This window comes from Anopheles arabiensis, chromosome 2 (genome assembly GCF_016920715.1).
Source record: "Anopheles arabiensis isolate DONGOLA chromosome 2, AaraD3, whole genome shotgun sequence".
NCBI lineage: Eukaryota > Metazoa > Arthropoda > Insecta > Diptera > Culicidae > Anopheles > Anopheles arabiensis.
In genome coordinates, this window is record NC_053517.1 from 92426128 (window position 1) to 92451658 (window position 25531).

A 25531-nucleotide genomic window follows, 5' to 3' on the forward strand; every position below is an offset into this window, starting at 1 on the left:
ATGAAAATGGATGCAATGCTTATAGGACATGTGCATCTACCTTTTACAAAACTTTTCTTGTTCAAATTAGGTTAAAAACATGGAAAAATTACATATTTTCTAAAGCGGCTCCAAATTGTTTGGAAAAATGCTTCGGTCAGCCGCCGCCAGGTGCGCTAGTGAAAATTAAAATTACACCAGAGAGTACGATCAATTTAGCCCGGCCTTTAAGGTTCATAATGAATGTTCATCATTCAAGCGAAACATTCCCTTACATGGTTCGACCTGAATGAAACATTTTTTATTTTTCAACATTTCACTCTCCTATTCCTAGAACCAATCAACTCACCAGTAGCTAAAGGACGATTATTGCAACTCGAAAACTGTGTCATCGACTTTTCTCCACCCAGCTGAATGTTTTATTTTTCTGCTTCACATTTTCTGACTTCCCGCGCGCACACAGATTGTGTCTTGGTAGCAAGATGGAACCCATTCCCCCACGTGGCTAGAACAGCTGGCCAAACAACTGGCTGGTGCAAGGGCACAGGATGGCACTGATGAACAGCACGAATATGCTTCCTTTGTGCAGGCGTCGGCGGTAAGCATGCACCGATGCCTTCCGATACAGAGTGCATCGCAGCGCGAGCAATAATCGTGTCCACCGGGTCTCGATTGTGGCACCATTTCGCTAAGGTCGTTCCCGAAGACAAACGTTTGTTTGTCGAGCTGCTTCGAACCATTCGCTGCTCGTGCTCGTACAACCGAGCTGCTGCCTCAAAGGGTTTAACTTTACCGCTCGGTTGCCGCTCGTTGTGCGATTATCTCACCCCAACGGAAAGGAAACTATTCTCCCGTGGGGGCAGGGAACAGCGACGCCATTCTTTCTATGGCAACTGTCACCATGTACATTTGTTGTAGGGTGTTTTGCTTAGTTATCCCTCGAGCGAAGGACACAGCGCATCGTAATCAAAGCTCGTATGTAAATACCCGCGCCAGTACTGGTTTCCGATCACTCCGAATCCTCCTTCCCGTGGTGCCGAGGATGCGCATAAATCAGAACCCCGTTTCGATAGTGGCACCCAACCCAAGGGGGACACAGCACCAAGAGCCGCCGTAGGGATCGTTTGGTACGTTCGGTTTATCTTCGTACACGTTGTTTCATAGTTCCGGGACGGGGGTTTGCCCGAGACCTAAATCGCACCGATTCGATCGAATCGAACACATTTGGCATTACACAGCCGCTCATGCGAGAAAACGGATCCCAAGACACAGTAAGACACCGCCTGTTTCTCCCCTCTTTTGGCCACTTATCCTTCACACACACAAATACACAATGTCACACAATACAACCGAGCGAGGAGGGAGAGAAGCGACGATCCCAATCATGTTATTTTATTTCACCCTGTGCTTTCCCGTGATTTATGCGAGCGCTTCAAAAAGCTGGCAAAAATCTGTTCCGCCTATCCACCACTTTCCTCCTTCCGCTCCTCCCATCCCTTGCGGAGATTCCCTTGTGGGGCGGCGGAATGTAAAATATTTGCCATAATTTCACTTTTCCTCCGAGTTTTCATGCCGCCCGTTCGAGCCGAAAGCTTCCAGATCAGGCAGAATTGCCGTGCGGGAAAGGTGCGGAAAAACTGGAGAAAAATCCCGGGACACTCTTTACCTCCGCAACAAGCAACAAATATGCGGAAAACGGGAACAACAACTCGTCGGTTGGAGGGATTTGTGGCCGGGCGTATGTGTTGCGGTGCAAATAATTCCGACAAATTTTTCATTCCTCTACTCACACAACACACCCGAATCACTCCGCTGCGGTATGATAGGCAAATTTTCCAATCTTTCTACCCACCCGGGGATGGAGGGAAAGTCCCAGGAGCGTTCTTACGATTTGGATTTGCTTTCTCTTTGCCGAGGAGGCTGGGGAAAACCGGGAGTTAGGGTTGCCTTTTTTGCTAGCCTCTATCCTACCGGTGGGCTACCGTCCGGTGAGGTTAAGTTCGTTCCGGAAGATTTTGTTTGGCAATGATTTCTGACCTCAAACACTTTCTCTTTCCTTCTCTTGCTCTCTCTTTTAGTCCCCTCGGTCTCTCCACTAGCTCTTTTAGGGCAGGCTTTTTTTGAATGGCTTCTGTTTGGAAAAGGTCATGGATTTATCGTAACAAGGATCAATGGCTTATCGTGCTGGTGCTGTCAGTTGTACTGTTGTTTCGGGCAGCTTCCGGTTGAACAAAAAAAAAACAGGTTGAATACGTACTGAAGCCCATTGCAGGATTAAGTTTCAGGCCTATTGGGTAATGTTAGTTTTTTTTGTTGTATTTTTGGCCATTTGGTCATCAGGTTGGTCTTTTTAACATCCGATTGTTTTGGGAGCAAACTATTGTATGCAACGGATTAGGTAAAATGAACAAATATTTTAAATGAAAACATTTTTCTACCGTTTTAAAAGCTACTTTAGGTGGTTTATATGGTGCTCACTAACATTTGATAATAATTTACTCACATTTCATTCAATTATTTAAATATGATTATTATGGATATAGGAAGTATGGACAATCATTCCTCACTCAATTATTTTCTCTTTATAAGAGATCCTCAATAAAGTACATAAATTGATAGCTGTGTTTTGATTTTATGAGATTGTTAAGCAATTGATAATAATATAGTAAGAGTTTATGAGCATACATCCTTCAATGGCACTGTATATTCAGATAATGTTGCCATTGGTAAGCAACATTTTTTACTTTTTCATTTGATTTTTGACTATGATCCGTATGACTTCATGGTCTGAAACAATGATTAATTCTTCCAGCTTTTTAGAGGTTAATTCTTCTTCTTTGGCACAACAACCGCTGTCGGTCAAGGCCTGCCTGTATCCACTAGTGAAGTGAGCTTGGCTTTCAGTGACTTATTGTTACCATAGCAGGATAGTCAGTCCTGCGTATGGGGGCACGGTCTATTCGAGGCTTGAACCCATGACGGGCATGTTATTACGTCGTACGAGTTGACGACTGTACCACCAGACAGGCCCCAAGGTTAGAGGTTAATTATGCAGTGACAAAAAGCAGTCATTATAGTCTTTATTCCGCAAAAAAGACTCCTTATCAGGGTTCTGGACCTGTTGAAGCTCTCCAAACTTAGCGGTATGCCAACAAATGAGACATTATAATTATTATTATTGATTACATTACTCAAATTGTTATACGAATGTATACAAGGCAGACGCTGAACTAGTGTCAAAAGATTGGTTTAGTCTAAAATTAAGCATAGAAATATGTTTTAAAATGTAATAACTGTATTGTAACACATTTCAAGCAAAGCCCAAACAAGTTGAATTTGTAATTTGCATGAGTATTAGTACCTACTGTGACCTTAGCAGAAAATTACGTAACACGCGTAAAATTTCCTTTGATTGCAGTTATGTCAACTCTAACTCTAGTTTTAAGTATTTTTTCAAACAGAAATCCCAACTATGTTCAATGCCCAATCACACCTATTATAGTTAAAATATCTACCAACCCCCTTTCCACATACCCATCCCATTGCACTGCACCTGTTCATTGGCCCTGCGAACGAACTCCACAAAACGATGCACCATAGGCACCAAATCCCCCGCTTTGCACCAAAAATCGATCGAGTGCATCGATTTGGCACGGAACGGACGGGAAACCACTGCAGCGATTAATCGCGCCATCTTGTACAAGCGCTTCGGGCGGTGGGCGCGAATGGGTATAGTACCAGCGCATTTACGTATACGCACTTTACCGATGGCTTGCGGCCACCGAGCACGGTACCAGCCACGTTTCGCGCGTCGAAACGCACCTGCCCGGCCCGTCCCTGGTCCGAATAATAATGGGCGAATGGCCCGGGCCGGGGATCCATGTCGGCGCTGGATTAGCATAAACTCTAATTCTATATAATTAGCGGCCATCAAGTTCAGCGGACTATAACATCAATCGTCCAGCCAGCGTCGGGTCGGTTTCCGAAAACTATCCCGCACACCGGTCACTGCTCGTTTCGGTCGACGCCAAAACTCCCCAAGAACCGCATCGCTTTTTTCCCGCACAGCCGGTGCGCGCGCTCGAACAATGCAAATATTTCCCCTTTCCCTCCACCCCTGCTACCAAGCGGATATGTGCCCGGGAAAAGGGACAAGGAAATAAAATGACAAGCATAATGGGTGCCTGACATTATTTTATGTCGAATCAATTTCAAAACGCTGCTGGCCAACGAGCCGCGCTGTTGAGCGGTCCCTGCCGATGGGAGGCGCAGACCATTGCCCCGTTTGTGCTTGTGTGTGCGTGTGTGTGTGGATGGACATTGGCCATTGGACCGAGAACCACGCGAAACGGGCACGAATTAATGAATTTGTGAACTGAACGTTCCGTTCGACGAGCACTGCGCGTCGCGTCGCAGCGGACAGAAACCAAAATTCACCATCCGGAAGGAAACGGCTGTTCCATGTGGTGGTTGGCCGGTAAGCGGTTCACATAGTGGGGTAACGTTGGACAGCTGCCCATCTGGTGGACAGTTTGGTACATAAACGAATCATATTAATCGGCGTAAGAGCACTGTGAGCCGTTAAAAGCATTTCAATACTCGGAGAAGCATTGTTGAAGTCATTACACTGGAAGTAATTGGGAGAAATGGGACGAAAATGTACGAGGGGTGGCATAATTTGTTCGGAAATACGATGGATGCTCTATTTAAGCTACTATTTGAATGAAATAGGAAACATTCAATTACTTGCTGCACATCAAAAGTTATTTGTTACATATTCTGTTGTTTCTAGAGGTAATGACTACACATTTTCTTGTTTGAACTTGGAATACAAGTCATCTTTTGTACTTGTTGCTTTCATCGCGGTTTTATATACGGAAAAGATTTCAACACTGTACCTTTTCTTAACCACAAGGAACGGTTTGTAATGCTAAATGAACATTTTAATTGGTGGTCTGCATCTATCGCAAGCGGAATCATATCCATGATGCGTGAACTGATTAATGCAGGTTTCTAATTGTCTTCACTATGATAGACGGGTCTTTGTTTGGAGATCGACCTAGATATCAGCTAGATATCTTAATGCATCCTTTTACATGTGCCTTTAAACTGAACTAACAGCTTGCTAATCTACATCAATATATGTCATTTGACTTATTTTGATTGCGTTGGAATATTGAATTCCGACGAATCAAGCAATGCGAGAAACCTCGGAGTATTTACTTCGTTTTTAAATTGAGATCTTTCAACCGATTTCGTCTCTTATTAGGGCTCAACAATTCTGATCATCTTCTTTATTGTCTAAACAAATATTTTATCTCACCACATTAGTGTATATGTCATCAAATGCTCTTACGACTTCAAAAATAACTTCATTTCATATAAAAATAGTTGACGGTAATATTGACTACGAAGTAGTGAAGTACACCCTTCGAATAAGCATTTTATTTTGTGCCTAAGGACCTAAACTAAACCTAACCCCCAAGATGCACACCAAACATACGGAGCATCACCACAGCAAGATAGATAACCCATTTGAGCTACCGATACATCCGCATCGAACACAAAACTGACAGGGCTCCGGTAGGCATCCCGATCAAAAGTCTGACATTCAGCACCACTCCGACAGACACTAATTGCCAATCATTCAATCAACCTCGGAACCTTGAATCGACACCAGACCATGCCCCAAAAGGGCGAGAATAAGCCAAACCTCTCTTGCTCGTGGTTCGCTGCACATCCTCCCCTTAAAAAGCAAGGAGAAGGGGGCCATGTAGGTGTAAATTATCCAATTAGTCATATTGCCCTATTGGCAAGTGAATGGGAAAGCGGAGAAGCGCTGCCACTCTTGCCATTTCCGGTTGGTTTAGTTCTACGTTTCTGGTGCTAGTCTGAATTTGATATCAGGAATTGGATAGAAAATTGAAGTTTCCAGCAACCTTCCTCCAGGCTTTCCAGCCCCCAAAACCCCGGCCAATGTCTCTGTTATCGTTTGAAATCAATCGAAAAGCAGGCAAACTCATCCCATGCCAATCATTTTATGTATTTAATTGAATGGTATGGTAGAATGCTAACGTATGATGTTATATGCGGCGTAGTGCTTTTCTTCCGTTATCGGTAAATATTTACACTTTGAAAGTGGAGGAACAATCGATGGCATGAAGATGGCTACGTTTTGTGCAGAGACAGCCATAACGTTACTCGATTACGATCAGAATCAATCGCATTGACGACTCAAATCATTGAAAGGTGTTCGGCAGAAATTCAATTCTCCAATACTCGGCACATTTACATTAAGCTTTCCGGCAGTCGGAAAAGCTTGCAATGAGTGCGCTGAACACTGAATATTTGCTAACGAGACAAAATCACTGTAGTAAGCTCCGTTCCGGATATTAGCTCCTACAGACACACTTGAAACTATCGCCACGTAATTAACTCTCTTCAGACTTACCCTCATTAGTGCCATTTGCTAGCGTCGGCGCGTTCGTGATGGTTGCCGCCGGCAGCAGGATCACTTTGGCAAGCTCTTCCGTTTCCACCTGCTTCGACGACGCTGGCTTGTCTTTCCTGCTGCCAATCGACTCCTCAGCTGCTGCTCCCCGTTCCGTAGCTCCGTTCGTAGTCTTCACCGGCACCGGCGTAACCTCCCCCGGCACAACCTCCGTAAACAGCATCTGAGCGAACAGTCGATCATCGTCGTGGATGATTTCGTTCTCCACCAGAAAGTGTACCTTCTTCCGGCCACCGGTCGTCGATTGGGTTGCCTCTGGCTCGCTCGAGCTCGCGATCACCGGGAACGGCGTGGGCAGATAGAACTGTGAGCCCGAGTTTCGCTTGTCCGTCAGATGGCGGGCACTAATCGTACCGTGCTTGCCGAAGGTGCTGGCACCCTCCTCCGACGCACTCCCGTTGCCGTTGGTGGTAAGCTTGGCCAGCCGCTGCACCAGCGTGTGATTGAGCCGGATCGTGTCATAGCCCGGCCCGCCGGCTCCCGTATCCTTCTCCACCGTCACCATCGAGGACGGTGGTCCGGCCGGCATCGAGGACGGTCGCTTCAGGATGGACTTTATTGCACTTTGCGTCACGCCCGGTGACCCCGCCTCGGCCGTGCCCGACGGTGCCGTCGAAGGGAGCGACCGACTGTCGTCGTTCTCTTTGGTTGCCTCGAGCTGTCGCTGCTTCGAGCGCGGCGGCCGTTCGGGCGTACCGGCGGACGGGGAGCTTGGCTCGTCCGTCGCCTGCGCCTCCTCGACCGGCACCTCGACCGGATCGTACACGAACTCGTCCACATCGTCGTACACGGGCGCACCGGACACGCTCGTGCCCGAGTCGTCGAACAGCTTGATTCTTTGGCCATTGATTGCCGCGATACTGTTCGCCGGGTTCGGGTTGTACCGGTTGGCGTACAGTGTGTCGAGGATGTTCTCGTACTTCTGCGAGTGCAGATCGAACTCGTCACCGTCGGGCGCGAACTCGTTCAGCATGTTATTGCCACCGCTGCCACCACCGGAGCTGCCCCCAATACCGCTCAGCGAGATCAGATCGTACGGATTAACGTCACAGCGGAGGATGGATTTGCGATTCTGGGCCGTGCTGGTTGGGCCATCGTCGAGCAGATCGGTATCGCGGTCCGGCTCCCCGACCCAACAGTCCTGGAACGATTCAAGCTTGCGTCCTCCAACCCGCGAACCATTCTTGCTCAGCGACGGCGACGGAGATCTTGCTGCCGATGAGCGCTTTCCCCCAGCGGTGCTCCCACTGCGACCACGGGACGGACTCGTACTCTTCGCCCGACCCCGTAGCTTCTCCTTCAGGCTGCTCTTGACCGACTTTGGCCCGCCGGCCCCACTCTCGGCCGGTTGTGTCAGCCTCGACCGGCGCATAAAGTCGTACGGGTCCGGGTTCCCATTTCCGAGGATGGTTGGCCGCGACTTCTTGGCATACGTGGACGCTAGCTTAACCGTGCCGGCGCTCGTTCGAATCGGCGGTGGAGCGAGATAGGTGGCACCCGAGGTTAGCCGCATCGTGCCACCGATCGGTGCGAGCGGTAGCCGAGATCCTTTGCACTTCTTGCACACGGACGCCTTCTTTATCTCGCGCTTCGTCCCGGTTAGGTACTCGGGACAGCAGCAGATCAGTACGGCCACCTCCGGCGGTGGAGGCGGCGGACAGTACATTGCTGGCAGGTGGGGATGATGGGGATGGTGCGGCGACATTGCCAACGGTGGCGGCATACCGCGCACCGTCCCGTACACCCACGTTTCGGCGTACTTCATCGTGGCAAGCTGATGCACATTGGTGTGGGAACTGTTCGAGTGGCCGACGGACGACAGGGAGGCTGGACCGTTGCCACTGTAGTCGAGCGATGGGTCGTAGCTGCGCGCACCGAATGGTATTAGGGCGGAACCGTTCGAGCTGGCCGTACCGTTGGCGGGTCCGGCGGACTGCTTGTCCTCGGCTACGGGTGATGCTTTGCTGAGCTTAAGACGTTGGCCCCATGTTTTCTTGCCCTTGTCGGTTGGTTTCGGGACCTGTGGGAGGGGAGAGACGCGGTTAGAGAGTGTTTGAATGGTGCAAATGAGCTAAAGTAACACTATTTTACATATAAAAAAGCAAAAAGTTGATTTTTAAGTAATTAAGGGACCATCCATAAATTACGTAACGTCTCACATTAATGTTTGATTCCTGTATTTAAATTGTCCAACAGCTTTATTTTGTGTAACTTAACAAGGTTTTAAACCTCTTTAGCCTTCTTAGTACTTGATCGTAACGTTGAACAGTATCAGGATTATCAGAAAGTATCAGATTAAATTTTCAGAAAGGCAAAATTAGTTTAGGGAGTCCGATCAGAATCCAAATTTTCCAGAATAAGGCAAACAAAAAAACAGAAATACTTTTTAACTTAAAATTTATTGACCTGATTCCCAAAATTTGCTCAATAAAGACTACAAAACAATGTAAAAAAACATAAAAACTGCTCAATTGGTCCTCCAAGATCCTTCGCCAGGTAATAAAAATGAGCCTTTTGAGCTATATCTATCGGCTGTATATTTGCTAATTCCCGATTTATTGACCTAAAATCTTGAATCAATTCTTTGATACCTCCAGTTTGTGAGAATGTCGAAATTCACATCATTTCCTTTTAGAACTAAGTGCCTGTAAAGTCTCTCTTTGAGCCTTAAATGATGAGTTTAGTTTTTATGCAATTAGTTAGGCATCTAATTTAGTTTTGAAAATCGTTATTCTTAAAAATCCAAAAAAAAAAAACTAGTACCCAATAAGCATAAACCAAATACAATTTATTTCAAAGCAAGACGTACTGATATTCTTGGGTAAGGTTTTGATAACCCTCCCATCTCAAAACTCGTAACGAATTATCCATCTTTGAATTTAAAAGAATTGCCTTAAAAATGCCTGTTCCCACGCTCAACTATTCATAAAGTATGCAGATACCATTTTGAATCATTTACTTAAGCTTAAGAAAACCAAAGTGACGGAATGTGCCGGCATAGTTTATATTCCAAATTGCGTGTTGCTACATATATATTGGACCGAAAGATTACTGCAAACGATTTGAAAAAAAAACCTTCCACAACAAAGCGTAGCTGTGAGCACATTTTCCCCATATGCTTGCCAAACGATCAAGTGAAGGAGTAACAAAAAAAAGGAAATAGAACGCTCACACACATTCCCATCCCACAGAAATCGGATCAATGCATATGTGCAAATTTCTCAATTTCTTTCACCGATCTTCCGAAACGAAATCAAATTCCTTCGTGCTGCAATCGAAACCGCCTTTTGCCGAACACACTTGCCCACGTACGGTTCGCATTCTACCGCGTTCCGCCGGATGGAAAAGGATTTTCACAACCCCCTACCCCACACAGACACACATACACATTCAATTTGCTTGGGGGTGCTGCTTTATTCTTTTCACCGCAAGGAAATGTGCTTCAGGTCACGTAGCGAGCTTTTGCCCGGTTTGTGCGGAGAGAGGTCGGCACTGGTGCGGGTGCGAATTCAAACCCAGAAAAAAAGGAAAAACTGGAAAGTCCTTCACTTGCCGATATGCACGAGCAACTGAGGGGAGTCTTACCCCGAGCCTGCCTGTGGTGTGATCGGTAGCAAAACTTTGGCACAAACCCTGACGCAGGAACTTTGAACTGGCGTCAAAGTGTCGAAAGCTTCCGTCACACAACGGCTGCGGGTGGACGGTGATAATTTTATTGGAAAGAAAGCCCGATAATGTTGATGCGTCGCTCGGATTGAGCTTTTTTTTCTTTCTTTTGTACAGTTTGAATTTGACTTTGCTAGCCACAACCTCAAAAAGTCAGAACCTCTCAGAATGCTCTCAGAAAGTCTCGGAAGCCTGGGGTATTTTGCGGAGGGATCAAATCACACCCCTGAACGGTGTCTCCAGCGAGCACGTACCATCCCCGCGGTTATGACCCACGACGGAAGACGATTTTTGTGGCTTTTGCCTTTCCGGCTTCCCGGGAAACGGGATGCCCGCCGATCCAACTGCGTGAAAATCCGGCGTGACTTGCGGGCAACGAGCATTTGCATCCGCCTGTTTCCTCGGTACATTCGATACCGCCCGGGAAACGGCGACACCAATCCCGCCCGCCCTCACCAGTCACGCGCATCAAACTTTACGAACTGAAGCTTGTCGTAAAATGCGGTTCGAAGCGAAACTCTCCAATATCGGCGATCGAAACGCGGCGAGCGAGGTTTTGGAGCAGGAGAAGCTGTCTTTGCATTAAATTGCTTCAGTAAATGAACACGACACGATGCTGGTGCTGCTGTTGGTGCTGCTGCTGCTGCTCGACTCGTTCAACCGTTCCACTGATAGCGATTTCACGTAAAACAAAGCAATTTGCGTAAGTTAGCAACGTTATGCTCCGGTTGCCCCGGGTGGCAACGGACAACCACTAAGCGTTGTACCGAAAAGAAGCGTGATTTTCGCCCTCCCAATGTGCGTTGCGCTGCGCGGAAGTAAATCCTAAATAGGTATCGATTTCACAACCAGAGCACCCGACGACGCACCGGACGACTACGCGCGGAGGCATCATGTTTGATTTTCTCATTTCAGACCGCTCACCTCACCGCGGCCCTTCCTTTTCTTCCCAATTTCCTGCCGATGGACAGTTTTCAATTTTCCGCCCCAAAGGCACCTCCGCTGAATACGATACACGGCATCGCCGCGAAGTCGAACGAAATGGAATATCCCGATTTACGGCCATCGTGCACCGCCCAATCCTGCCGCAACCAGCTCTCGGCATATCCTGTGTCTTCCCTGGCTGTGTATTTTGGTGCGGATTATGGCGATAATCTTGGTGGAGCTTTATGAGAGTATTTACACATGATTTTACGACCACGGGGGTCTTTCGGCGCTCCCGCCCACCCCGTCGCTTACGTTTCCCATTGATGTGTCGTTCTTTTCGGGGGGGGGGGGGAGTGATACGCCGGTCACCGGTTTCGACGCACTCGGGAGGTATTCTAAAGACATGGCGCGGGAATTGAATGGCGGCTTGGGATTGAAGACGCAGCCCAGCATGGCATCCGGTACATTTATTGCATTCAACGCAGAACCGCAACACGCGGCGACATGGTTTAGCTTTTCGTTGCGTTGGGTGATGGGTTTTGCGGTTATGTTTTGTGCCCGCGCCCCGCCAGTGTCGTGAAGAATATGTGGTACTTATTATTAAATCAGTCTGGCACGAGAGAGGGAGGCACAAAAGGGTTGAAGGTTTGATGGTTGTCGGTGTGAAGTACTACCGATGAGACATACTGGTTTGACTTTAAGAAGAGAAAAAAGTGGAATGTTTTTGCAAACATTGTTCAGCTTTTACAAGAAGAAGATTATGTAGGATCACAAGATGTTAATTTTTTATGTGTTTTGTAAATCATGTTTGACATTAGTCTTAAATTAGGCTTAAATTTTGTCCTACATATGTAGAACAAGTTGCAAAACGTGCTAAATATTTCTCGTTCTTGTACCTTGTTTAAATTCTTAATCCGTGACCCAAATAATGTGACTTGTTTACTTTCGTGTTATCCAGGGTTCTCCAAACTACGGCTCGCGGGCCACATGCGGCTGACGAGAGCCTTAAATGAGGCAGGTGATGATTTTGTAAAGTAAATCTTTGCTTTGAATATTTTTATCTTTATTTTTTACCTTTTAAAGATGATGTTCAAGTTACAATAGTAGAAGGCTATAAAAATTTACATATTTAATAGTATTTTATTATCAAAATGATGTTCAAACGCTCTCATTAACTAAAGGTAGCGTCAACATGGCCCTCAACAACGTTAATTTCCGAGCAATGCGGCCCGCGAACCGTAAAATTTGAAGATCTTTGGTTTAAATTCATGTTTATTTTTCTAATACCAATGCTTGCCATCAATAGTGATCTTTTATAGAAAAAAGTATGCTCTATCCCATTTACGAATGTGTACGTGTCAAATATAACAAACTTTCTCGTTTTGCTAAAACTTTTCAAGGAAATTGTACTTGAAGCTAATTTATTCGAATGATTTCCCATTATCCGCATAAGATCTCATTATAAACTATTGAAAAATATGAAAAGAATTACTTTTTCCCTGTCCTCACTATCCCAATAACTGATCTTATTAACACAAATCTACAAAAGCAAAAAGAATCTCACACCTATGCTCAACCGGCTGTTTAAAACTGCACACACCCGGCGCAAAAAATCGCGTTCAAGTGCAGCAGCTGAGGTGTATGTGAAGGCAAAACCAAGGAAACGATCAGAAACCCACCTTCGGAACGGAGTTCAAGGTGAAACGCAACCTGGCGCACGACGGCACCAGTAGAATCCCAAAAACCCACTCGGTTCCGCTTATTTGCACCGGAAGCACTCATAAGTTCCGGCCGTTTGCTTCCAGTTAACCTTTTCCGCCATGGTCCGAAATAGCTTCTGCCTTTCTTTACCTCTTCTTATTTCATGTTTTTTTTATGCTATGTCCGTCACAGGAAAAGTAATATCAAATAAGGAAGAAATAAACGCAAACTCCCACACACACCCACACATGCTAACACACACACACCTCAGCACACATCACATATAACAAGCATAAACGGTCCAGTTCCGATGCTGTAAGATCGGTTGGCGGTGTGCTTTGTGATCCCATTTCCATATGGATTCGGTTCAATTTCACCTTCGACGGGAGCGCGCTCACGGGCGAAGGAGTTATGTTACGGCGTATGAATTCAATCTACCGCAGTGAACCATAACCGATCCCTCGGTCTCACTCTCTCTCTGTCTCTCACATTCATTCCTTCTATTTGTTTGCCAAAGCATCCTACATCCAGAAGGGGAAAAAGGATACACACTCCCCGGTGGCCAAAGTGGGTCGAGCTGGGGGTCGTTTCTAATCGACGGTCGAGGTCGCTCTGATACACGGTGGGCACGGTGCAGAAGTATTAAGATTTGTTGAACCGAGACGATGCAATGAGAAATTATTACGATTGACGTCGGAGTTTCGTGATGATGATGATGATGATGATGATGATGATGGGAGGAAATGCAGCTGCCAGCAGAAGTTATTTTAAGGTGGAAGAGCAAGTGGAGCGAGCGATCAGTTTAGCAATTGTAATTGATATTGATGGTGCAAGGTGCTTTAAATACATTGGGAAAGGTTGATTTTATGCTATCGCCTTACCGTCAGTAAGAACGAAATTGAACCATTTGCATTGCGTCGGGTATATTTAGAGGTATTCACTGTGCTTATTTTTATCCTTTAACCTCCCTTGCACAATAAACTTTCTGATCTGTTCCTATTTCTTGAGCTCCAAAAGTAATTATATGCACAACACACTAAAAGCTCGTTTACTCACATCAATGTATACGTACTAGTTCGTACACGCTGCACTTGGCTGCAACTTTTATAAACTCTCTCCCGTGTCATATAAAACTCATGAAAAGAAAATTTTCATAAAAAGGTACATAGAAGTATCATCTATGCAAATTGATGCAGCACAACGCTCCTGCTCCGCTTTGGTCGGGTGCATCCAACACAAGACCGCACCAATTACGTCTCGCGCAACATCGTCGTTTGCCGCTGCATGTACGGATCATGTTAAGTTTATTTTAACCACCGCTAGATAGAGCGAGCCAAGATCCGATCCCGGCGCAACACGCTTTTAGGAGTACACAGCCGACGCAACGTTCGCGCTCACTTCCAAAAAAGAGCGCAACAAGACGAGCACAAACTTTTCACCGGCGGAAAGTTAATCAAATTAAAATTGCAACAGCCAAGGTGCAGAAATACACATAGACACATAGGTATATATATATTTTGCACCAAGTTCTGGGTTGTTTGTACGAGCAAAAACATGAGCATGATCTAAGAAGATCCGTGGCAGAGTGGGGGAGAACGAACGACACATACGCGTGGGTGTACTGATTACTGAGCAAAAGTTGAAATTCATTAAATGTAAATTTCTGCTCCAATGCGGTAGAGATGTGTTGATTTTGTTGTCTTTCTCTCTTCATTCTTGATCTTTTTCAGACTTTTTTTTGCTTTTTTACGCTATGCTACAATGTGCAGTGTGTGAATGTGTGTTCTGACGTTTAATTTATACTATGGGCTGAAAGCAACTGACGGATAAACTTTGAGAAGATAAATAAACTAAACAAGTCACAGGCTACGGTTTTGATGAAACATAGTTGTTTTTTTTCTCCTTTCGTTTTCGACTTTCGAATGACAACTGATGGGAAAAACTACTTTCCTGAGCAGTGGTGGGTCGTTTACTGTGCAGAGGAAGAGGGTATGATTCTATGCACATTTTCATAAATATGTATAGAAACTTAAGAGCCGGTAGATGCGCTGCTGACATCAAACATTTGCGACGAAGCATGTGTTGCATTTTACTCTCATTATAATTAAAAAACACACAAACTGACGTCTTGCTGTAGCATCGTTTAGGTTGTGTGCTGATGAGGTGTCGAGTTGATTGGCTTGTAGACATTCATTTATTTTCTTCGCTTTGCCACTTTATCCGAACAACAAAGTCAATCGTGAACTGCGGAAAAAATAATCTAATAATGAGGACCTTCACGATTATAGTTAGCTTTTTGTATGGAGTTTGACAGTTGGTGGCTGAAATCCATACATTCTATACAAAACCACACACAAAATTAGCCTGCGATTTTCATCCTAAATTATTTCAGCTTCAAAGCTGGAATTAGATTCGAGTACTTGCTCGAAAAAATGGGAAAACAAGGTGATGTTTACATGTATCCCAAGGTGCACTAAAGAGAACAGGTGATGGAATTTAGAATCAAACTGTATGTAGTCCAGGCGGTCTCATAGCATGTTTTTTTTATAACCAAACAAACGTCACTTTTATACCGGACGGGTGAAAACATTTGCTTCCTGGAGCAAGCTTTCTGGAGGCTTGATGAATACACAAAACACTCTTAAAATCTTCATTCAGAAGCAGAAGTAATAAAAATCAGCCAACTAAATACATACACCTTGGGATAAGCCCACCTGTATATTATACTCAATTAGATAGCTGCTCCAATACTGCTATACAATTCAAACAGCTGACAGGCTGAAATTTTATTCTACGAACTTAAAACGGAAAGGGCCCATATGATCAAAATGCATTTTTTTTTCGTTCTTAAAAATAAGAAGACTTTTGATGCCTCCAGTATGTTAAGAATAGAGCTTGGAATAACCGTTTGATTAGCTTATACCAAAGATTTCAGTAGTTGAAATCTAAACTATTAAAATCGGTCACGATCTATATTTCTAGAGCATTAGAGCTAGGACATTGCAATGATATACAAAATTAATTTTATTTTTATCCTGCTCTACTAAATAGATTGTGCTTGTGTCCGATGGAAACGTTTTTTTTTACTTTTGCCTAATATAACTATGCGCTATCGCACATCGCGAAAAAATGTGTTGAAATTCGTTATTAAGTTAAACAGCACATTATGTTTTAACTTTATATCTCATTATTTTGCAATTAGTATTTTATTTTATTTTATTAAATTCCTGATACTGAAACTCGTATGCATGTTCATCGTATGTCAACTATTGTCTGGTCATTTGATTTTAATAAAAACCATAAGATGGTAAGTCATTTCAAAGTCCTTCTAGTAGCAATATTGCATTAAGGGCCATTTTTATTTTCATCAATTGCAAACAATCCATTTCATTTGAAAACAATCGCTCTACAGTCCCTGAACACAATTGTCCCTTCTGCTCGCAAATCAATATTCGCGAAGAAATTGAACCGTAGTTCACAGGAGGAATAAATTAAGAATCGATACACACTTCCGGGTTGCAATCGAAAAAAGAAAAAGCTCCCCACAAAAAAGAGATAAAAAAATCATCCAAGAAAAACGACCCGATACGATTCCCAATCAAATTTACGATAACCGTATTAACCTTTTCATTAGCCGGGCGCATTTGAAGCACTTACACACACACGCGGGCGCGTAAATTGCGCATAAACATAAACTTGCCGGCGCTCGCTCGCAGTGATGCTCACCCAGCAATGTTACATAAGTGTCGCGAATAAAACCGGCACCCGGCCAGGAACAACAATCAAGCCAAATCGATTATGGAAGAGAGGACCCCAAAGGCAGCCAAACAGCACCGTGACATTCACAATAACATAAAAAACGCACATTTGTCCTTCGCGTCCTCGGTTGCTCATCCTCTCCGGTGGTGCCGGAAATCGAACACACGCATCCCGGAAGCATCGGCATTGACGATCGTGTTTTAAAAATGTATAATCAAGCCACCCGCACATCACCAACAAACAGACCAGGACCCGTTCGCAATAAAATTTGCCTGCCTTTCTGGTGTGCCACCCGAAGAGAGGCGTTAAAATTTCCCAAAATCATCAAAACGAAAGATCGCAAAAGATTCATTTGAATTTTTTAACACTTTTTTCCACTCCATTTTTCCCATTTGCTTCGGCTCGCTGTGACGTGCTCAAACTCGTTCACATCGCTCACACGGCACCCTCCCCCGTGGAGAAGGCATGGAGGTAAATGTAAATTTGCATATTTATCATCCACCTCGGGGAGGACATAGCATAAGCACGCACACTCTAGATCGAACTTTGGTGCCAAATTTGGTGTGCCATTTCTTCGGCAAAAGGGGATACCTTTTTAGGCTCCTCTTCCGATACCGTTCCGGTTACGTTACCGGGGCGCGCATTATGCTATGAAATCTTCTGCTCACGGATACATAATTTCTCCCCATTTCGATGCGCGATTATCAAATCGCACCGGTTAGTGTCCGCGCCATTTCTCCGGCCCGAAACGAGGTACGACACGAGAAGAAGATCCACGGCATAATGCGGCAAAATTACGAAATCGAATTCACGTTTGGCAGTGTTTGCTATTTTTTAATCGATTCGGCGACATTTCCGCTGTTGACAGCTTTTGGTTTAGTGTTATGTTGGCTAGAAAGATGTCACCGCGAGTATTGCATCACTTTGTGGTTCACATTTGCGGAAGAAAGTTGCCTGCTGTTAAAGGTGAACAATACAAAGTGTTCTCCGGACGGCGCTTGGAAGCCACTCGCACAGGTCGATCATCAATAATAAATATTAATTTTTTATCTCAAACTCCCGATCCGTCTAGTATGGCTTTTAAGAGCTCCCTAGAGATGTAGGTGTAAGTAATTACCTTCAGCCGTGGCGTCTCCGGAAATAATCTCCCGCAAAAAGCTTTGGCGCGAAAACTCGCACCACTCTTCGGCACCAGCGGTCACGTACGGTCAGCGTATCCCGCTGGACGTAAACGATTGACTCGTTGGCCGGTCACGTCACGGTTGTGCTTTATCAATTAGGCCGCACCGCACAATTAGGGAGTCCATTTCACTTTTCCGCTAATTATCGGCCACCCGTCGGCCATTAGCCGTAACCTGCCAATACACGTACCCGGGGATGCAACGTACGATCTTGCTCACTCTTACGCGCACCATCGTCACCATGGTTCTTGGTCCAAACAAAGTCCAAACGGACGGGCATCACCCGACTGCCGAGAAACTATTCAATCGCCGTTTAATTGACGCCTGCATGGCTCGATCGATCGGGGTCGGATGTTGGTAATTCCCGAGATGAGGTTGCTTAGTTTGCTGGCCATTTTGTTTGACAGAATCTTTGTGCAGAAACGGAAATGGACAGGGTCCGTTGTGAGTGTTGAAATATCTCCAAAAGAGTAACTTAATCCCGATCTCGATGGGTTGGGTTTGGGTTAGGTTTTGCAATGAATCGGGTGCGATGGGGATGAAAGAAGACAAATAAACTGCTGTTTTGTCTCAGCAGCATAATAATTATTGGTATTTTTGCCCCATTATTCGGAGAAGTTTAGACTTTTACAGCATAAATTGATTCATTGATGCATCTGATGATGAAATAATAGGTTTATAAATTAAACGGGCACTCATGTATACGAATTGTGAACATAGTGGTCAATTATATTACTGGAAAATTCATAACTTAAAGATTACTTCAAATTGCTGGAATTGATTAATTACTGTCGATTGATTGTGTGCTTTTTTTTCACTATTCTTATCAGATTATTATTGTCAGTGTCAATTTCTGGGTCAAATAATGAGTTGTACATTTCGTTTTGGTTTTCGTTGAATTTCGTCTATGATACTGGAACATTTATAAATATGTGTATTTACTAGATTTCGACTACGATTAGTTCATGTGGCTTACAAAATTCTAGAACATTTGAAAATGTTTTCATCTTGCGCAATTTGACCACAAAAAGCCTCTTTATCTATCAAAGGTTAGTAAAAGGCCCTGTGAAGCAAGACACTTTTTCGGAAAAATGCTTCAATGTATTTAAATTCATGATAATTTTGCTTACTGCATTACTATGAAATGCTGAGTTGTCAGATGTATTCAGAGCTATCGAATTGATTCAGTGTAACACATTAAGTATTCTAGCCAACTAAGTAAAACTGAGAATAATGATAAATAACTATTAAAAATGTATCCTGTACTAATTTCATCGGAAGAACGTTGGCCTTGACCGTTGACAAAAACGCTGTTGCAAACGTGAATGAAATTAAGCTGTCGCTTTTCACCATCCCATTTTCCACCACCATTGTTGCCCACAGCACACAACCATTTGCATGCTTTCCTCGTACCTTGCCCTACTTGAACGTTACAGCGTCCGTAAAACTTTTGCCCTAGCTGTCCACTAACTCTCCACCTGACAGTAGTTTAGTACCCTTGATAAGACTGATACGATCAATCATTTCCTGTGCTGCTTTGTGTCCACCAAATTCCTCCCTACTACCCGAATACTCCCAGTGATATTAACTCTCCGTTCACACATGCCACGAAATGTGGCACACTTTTTTTGTGCGACACAATTTCCCGTTCTGTCTCCCGAAGGAATGGTCGTGCCGAAATCAGAACGTACAGGAACGGAGTTCGGCTAGCGAAAGAGCGATAAAAAACACCTACCAATTCCACCCCGGTATCGCTTATCGCTTCGGTTGTTGAAAGTGGGAACGATATATTTTTTTTCGCCTATTCTTGCCAATGAAAATCCTCAACGGAAAAAAAATGCGGGAAAGATGCCACCAGCAGTAACCCTATCGGCAAACTCGGCTACACACGTAACGCGATGACACGTTTGGTAGAGTGAAAACTGTGAAACAATGCCACTGCAATGGACGCACCACATCGGAGGGAGACGCGCACAGGAGCAGCGCTGGCCGGAAGGCACGCTCCGGTGCGCTGAATTCCCACGCGATTCATCCGTGAAAGAAGGCAGCCCCTACTGTCACGGTGCTTCGGTGCACCGGAAACCAGATTTTCCGTTTGCTTGTTCGATTGTGTTGCTAGAAAAATCAGGTGTCCTTGGCAGGATTCAGTATTGAGATTGTACGTGGGTATGTGTATGTGGAGCTGTGTGCGTGCTCTGTGCGTGAAAGCATAGCGAAGGCTCTCTTCCGGGAGGTTCTTTTTTTTGGACCTTTAAGTAGGAAGGTATGATAGGTGTGGACAAAAACATACAAAGAATTTCAAATCAGAACCGGAAACGGTGCGGAAGCTTGCCGGAAGCGAAGGAATGGTGCGGTACACAGTATGTTTTATTATTGGACATATTGAAGGGAAATGTTAAACGTTAGCGGAAGATGATTTTTTTTATTACAAACTTAAAAAATATGAAAACGCACGTTGGTATAATTATATTGAAAACATGATTATTCTTTTTATGATGAATGAAAAGCATTCATCAACGCTTCCCGAATAGAATTCTTAGTAGCAATTGTTATTGTTATTGTATGGTATGTTATTAATTGGTATGTTATTAATTCTCAGTAGCAATTATTATTCTGATACAAGTGGATTATTTGTAATACCACAATTGACATTTTCAAGCACGAATAATCGGAAATTCGAGCAATATCCCTTAAACTGGAGCCATCGATAGAGGAACGACTAATTTACGAACACACCAAATCTTGGCGCTCTCAACACACTTGATCACATACAAATTCACAATTTCAAGCGTATCGAGTACTAATCGAGCAGATTTTGGAAAACAATTTCGAGCAAATGTCACTTGGGTACGTTACACTGTTCTGTTTGCTGCGAAACAGATCATTAAGCAACAAATGTTGTCAGTTTTTCATTAAACAACTTCCGCTTCTTCCTGGGAAAGTACCATACACATACGTTAAGGTGGATGCATAAAAAATCAAATTTCAATTCACATTCAAAACAAAGTTTCTCACTTGCGCTTAGCAGCTTAGTGGGAATCGCTTGTGATGCTACAACATTTGCCGAAGCAATCAAATAAAACACACAATCACAAGTAAGCAGTAATTTTATTCGCATTAATTTCTGTCTGTTTCTGCCGTGTACTCAACTTTTCGTCCTAGGAGTAGTTCTTACGAAATGTGAGCAGGTTTGCATGAAGCGTGATCGACTGGTTACTTTATATTGAATTGCTAAGAATTGAATGCTTCGATGGTACGCTGTTTCAGAATTTCAGCAACACACATTTCGAGGAAGCCCGCTACGCCACGAGCTATAGTATGATTCGAGCTTGTTAAATATGGTATTTTCAAGAAAATCTTTGCCAATATTTTCAAGAACCATGAGTAATTAATTTTAAAATTTGTATAAACATATTCAAATTTCGTTTTACACCGCCATACAAACATGAGCAGATTCAAATTCCATCAAACACAGCCCCCCCAAAGGTGAGCTGCTTTGCTGTTCGCCTGCCAACAAGGATCGATGTTTTCGCTCGGATATTTTTTGGGCAAGTACAACGCAAGCAATATTACAACATCACATTGCATAAAATGGGAAGGCTACACGCTCTCTATTCGCAAGAAATGGGCCGTGGAACAATCTGAACAAACCACAAGCCCGAATGTGCAGAACAATTGACCATAAATGAGCATCAAAATGGTAATTTAAGCGCTGCTTTGCCTGCGTTCCTTGAGATACATTTTTTTGTTATTACCCCTCACGAAACGTTCCTGGAGCATTGCATTTTTTTGCAAGCAGAGTTTGCAAGAGACGACAAAAGTGGGAAGATAGTAAAAAATTAAACCGGCGCCAAGTCGCAAAACAAAAAACGTTCATCACAAAGGGAGGTAGGAGAAGGCACACTCTCTTTGCGTGCATGATTACGGTTTGTTTGTTTTCCTGTTTGATATGTATGTTTTTATCCCCTTTTTTGTTTCACTCCGCTGTTGGCTTTTCACATTGCTGGTACCATTTGAACGCAAACTCGTGTCAACTGGCACTCGATTGGTGTGAGCATAAATGATGGGTGTGTGTGTGTTTTTTTTACACCCCGCCACCCATTATTCGAAGCTTAATGAGTGTTATGCGCTTGGCATGCGGTGCTTTTGCCTCCATTGAGTCTATTTCCCCTCTCGTTTTCTTGGGCTATTTAAATTTTATTTCGTTTCATGTTTTACAGCACTCGGGTTTATTTTTGCTCATTACTATCATGGTTGTACTACTCCCGAACGGGAAAGGGTGGTGGATGCCAGCATAGGTTTCACTTTTTATTTGATGCCATTAAAAAGCTCTCTACACCTAATGGATGTGTGTTTTTTTGTCACAATCAGATGGGACAGAGGTTTAACGGTGTGTACACCTGCCAAGATCAAGTTGTTGTGTACAAACAGAGCAATCAGTTCAGTTACAGAGTATCATAGAAGTAGTTACAGTAGTAGTAGTAGTAGTACCACACATTAATTGCCTGTCGATTTTGCAATCGGCATCCCCATCTCACTTACCCGATGATGCGCTGCATTCGCCGGTGGATAGAAGTTGATTGGATCTACATTGACGGCTGCTGGCTGATCGGTCGGATAGCGCCTCATTGGTAGATGGCTAACTTTCGCCATCGGATGGAACCATTCTGCAAGCAAGGAAAGTATCGAAAAAGAAAATGGTCTTTTAATATGTATATAAATAGACTACCCCAAAACATGTACATGGCATTCGAGCGGACTAAAAGTTGTCGCAATAAAATCCCATCAAAATGTCCCATAAAAGCTTCTCCCCCCCGGGTTTACGTTTTAGCGAGTGTTTACCAGGCAATCTGAAAATGTCACTTTTTATCACCCACATTCGGTTGGCTCGGAAGCTGCTGACAGCTTGCTTGCAGGGAAGTGGCTGTCGCTGTCGTACCACCACCCAAATGCACACGTTTGCCAAATCTATTTATGAGCTTTTAATTTACTTCCGAGCCGCCGAACGACAGGCGCAAACACTGACGGCGCCATACATTTGCTGCAGGTATGGAAGTCGTAAATCCTTCTCAGGAGGAGTTTACCGGTGTCGTACTGGGGCGAACAACCAACAAAAAAAGAAAAGCTCAAGATCATCTCAAGATGATAAGCACTGTGGCATGTCTGGAAATTTAGCCCACCCGTTTCCACACACGCCCGTCGAGTGGAAAAGAGTGTTTTTGAAAAGTTTAGTGTTTTTACTCGGTTTTTTTGTTGTTGTTCCCTCTCTACCTTTTAATGAATTTGTTATTAAGCTGACAAATGAGGTGGAAAATGGAAGTTTACTGGGGGAGAGCTGCCGTTTATGGAAGGTTCTGATTTATGATTAGACCGGAAGCAGATGGAGCTAACAAAAAACGATCCTTTTTACTCGAATGTAACCGTCTACATGATTATGAAAATCATCATTATTTCATTCGTTAGAATCGAGAGTGAGTGAGAGTGAGAATAACGAGTGATTTATAGTTCAGGACAAACATGTGGTTATTTACAACAAAATAAACTTATTAAATTTCTTAAACCAATAACTACAGAGCACACAATATAAATATAAATCATTTTAACTTTGCAATGTCTCAGTAGCGATTTCAATTCTTTTCACAGAGTTCCAAGTTCAAATTTCCTGCTGCACTTTCATGTTTCTTCCCTTCATTACCTGCAAAACATTGAGCAAGATGTTATTCCCTTGCCTTAAAAGAATTAATTCCTAGTAAGAAAGAAGGAAGGAAAGCTTTCACCTATACGGGAGTTGTATTTTTTCTAATATGTTTCCCAGAACTGCTCTTAACCCTATCACAGCTTGTTTTTCCTCTGATAGCAAGAACGTACATTGTAGTCGCTGTAGTGCAGAGCATATTTTATAAGAGTAGTCTTGCTGTTTTCCAATCAGAAACGAAGTAGAAACCAAGCTAGAACAAACCGTGGAAGCTTCAGTAAAATTTCTTCCTTTGAAAAGAAGACAATTGTTCTTCGTTGGAGTGAAATAAAGCTCAATAATTCATTCATTATAATCAGACCAGAAATAACCGGAAATTCCTTGCAAGAAGGCCACTATTTTGATAAATATGATGAAACTGTTGTCCAATATTTAGAGTTGAATAAATATTGGAACATGCTGAGATGCTAAAGCAAATAATAAATGTTGTTATTTGTGCTTCGCTACACAACTTACGAAACAACAGGAACGTCTGCATAAGTTCCTTGGAATTTCTATCCAGAAAATGCTCTTCCCAGAATATAGATCCCACCATCCCGCGTATGGTTGACCGTTTCCACGAGCAGATACGCAGAACGCTTCCCCATGGATTGCTGCGAAACGTCAACAAATCATGATAAACACGTTACTGCTTTCTAATTATCGATGATGATTTATTTATCGCAACGAACCATTAAATTGATTATGCTCCATCAACGAGCGCTACTGCTGTTTCCATCTCAATGTTGCGCGCGGTCCTCGGCCGTCCGCTCGCCAACCGTCCCCATGTTGACAAATGACAAGCTGTCCAGTTTGTCTTACGGGTGTTAATTTCAGGATCAGAGATAACAGGACGGACCGTTGCGCTTGCTTGGGAGGGAAGGATGCAGCGATGTACACAAGGGCGCCGTACGATTCTACGGGAAGATGATGGCGATGTTTGATGCGAAGTGATGCTCAATGTGTGGACAAGTCTTCCAGGAAAACGATGTGGACAGATGCAGAACTGGAGTGCGAAATAATTCACGAAGTAACTGCGTTACGTTGGCGCAGGTTCTAGCTTGTGTGCAGGGCGTGCTGCAATATCGGCCGCAGTATCAAACGATTGAGTGGCACCGATTAGGATGAGTCATTACGTTTGGATTAAATTAATTAAATTTCCATCCATAATTTACTGGTCGGATGCATGCCGGCCCGGTGTGGTTAGCTGGTCGCGTTAAGCGTGGTTTTGAGTGGAAGCGAAATCAACAGTGAAATAGCGGGAGTTAATTATGTATCGTAGCGGTTAGGATTGCTCGGGCGTATTAACATGGCTGAAAACGGTGCTGTCTCATCGCCATGTAACGAGACATTGACGTTAGACATAGTGCCAACTCTTAAATTAATTCTAAACTCTTTGTAAAAGTGCTGCCTTAAACAGTATTGTGAGCTCACTCCTCTGACTCTTTAAGTTCAATATAATATAGAAACATGCTATCTTTATAAATAACTGATGGCTTTGGTAAATAAACGTCATTTGATTCTGATATTATTACATTCAAAATTGACAAAAACAAATGGTGGTTCGATTTCCACCCGACTTAGTCGAACATTCTATAATGCAGTTTGAAAAATGCATACATTGTATGGGCATGTTGCACTTCCCTTTTGACGGTTAACTTGAAACCATAGAAAGAAAAAACCTTCATCGGAAGCTACTTATTTATGTTCCACATATGTAAAATGCAGCATACGCCCCAGCACACTGCAGTCACGAATGCGCGGTAAAATATTGTCATGAAATTGGAATGTTAAACATGGCCTTCACATTCTATGGCTTACAATTTGCGATGCCCCTTGCGCGCCCGCTTCGCCATACTCCTAGCTCCGGCACCATTTGTCTTCTATTGTTGCAGTCGAATTAATGCGAAACGAAAAGAAAACGATTCCTTTCCTTGCGGAGAAAGTTTTATCCTTTTCCCTCCAACCCTACAACCCCTCCACGGTAGTCAAGCTTGCTTCGGGGGCTGTTCGGAGATGTGTTCCAGCAGGAAGGAAGCATTCTGCACTGCACTGCCTTTTGATGGGATGGGT

General features: G+C 43.8%; 1 protein-coding gene across 7 annotated transcripts in view; it reads right to left on the bottom strand.

The window, feature by feature from the left end:
• The window catches only part of LOC120894222 (mucin-5AC), a 146145-nt gene that overhangs the window by 8431 nt on the left and 112183 nt on the right, over window positions 1–25531 (bottom strand). For all 7 annotated transcript variants that reach the window (XM_040296680.1, XM_040296679.1, XM_040296678.1 and 4 more), the window contains 2 exons: window positions 22267–22391; window positions 6431–8510 (listed from right to left, as the gene is read on the bottom strand). In XM_040296680.1, coding sequence (XP_040152614.1) covers window positions 6431–8510; window positions 22267–22377 — 2191 coding nt within the window. In that variant the 5' untranslated portion in view covers window positions 22378–22391. The remainder of the gene's footprint in view (window positions 1–6430; window positions 8511–22266; window positions 22392–25531) is intronic.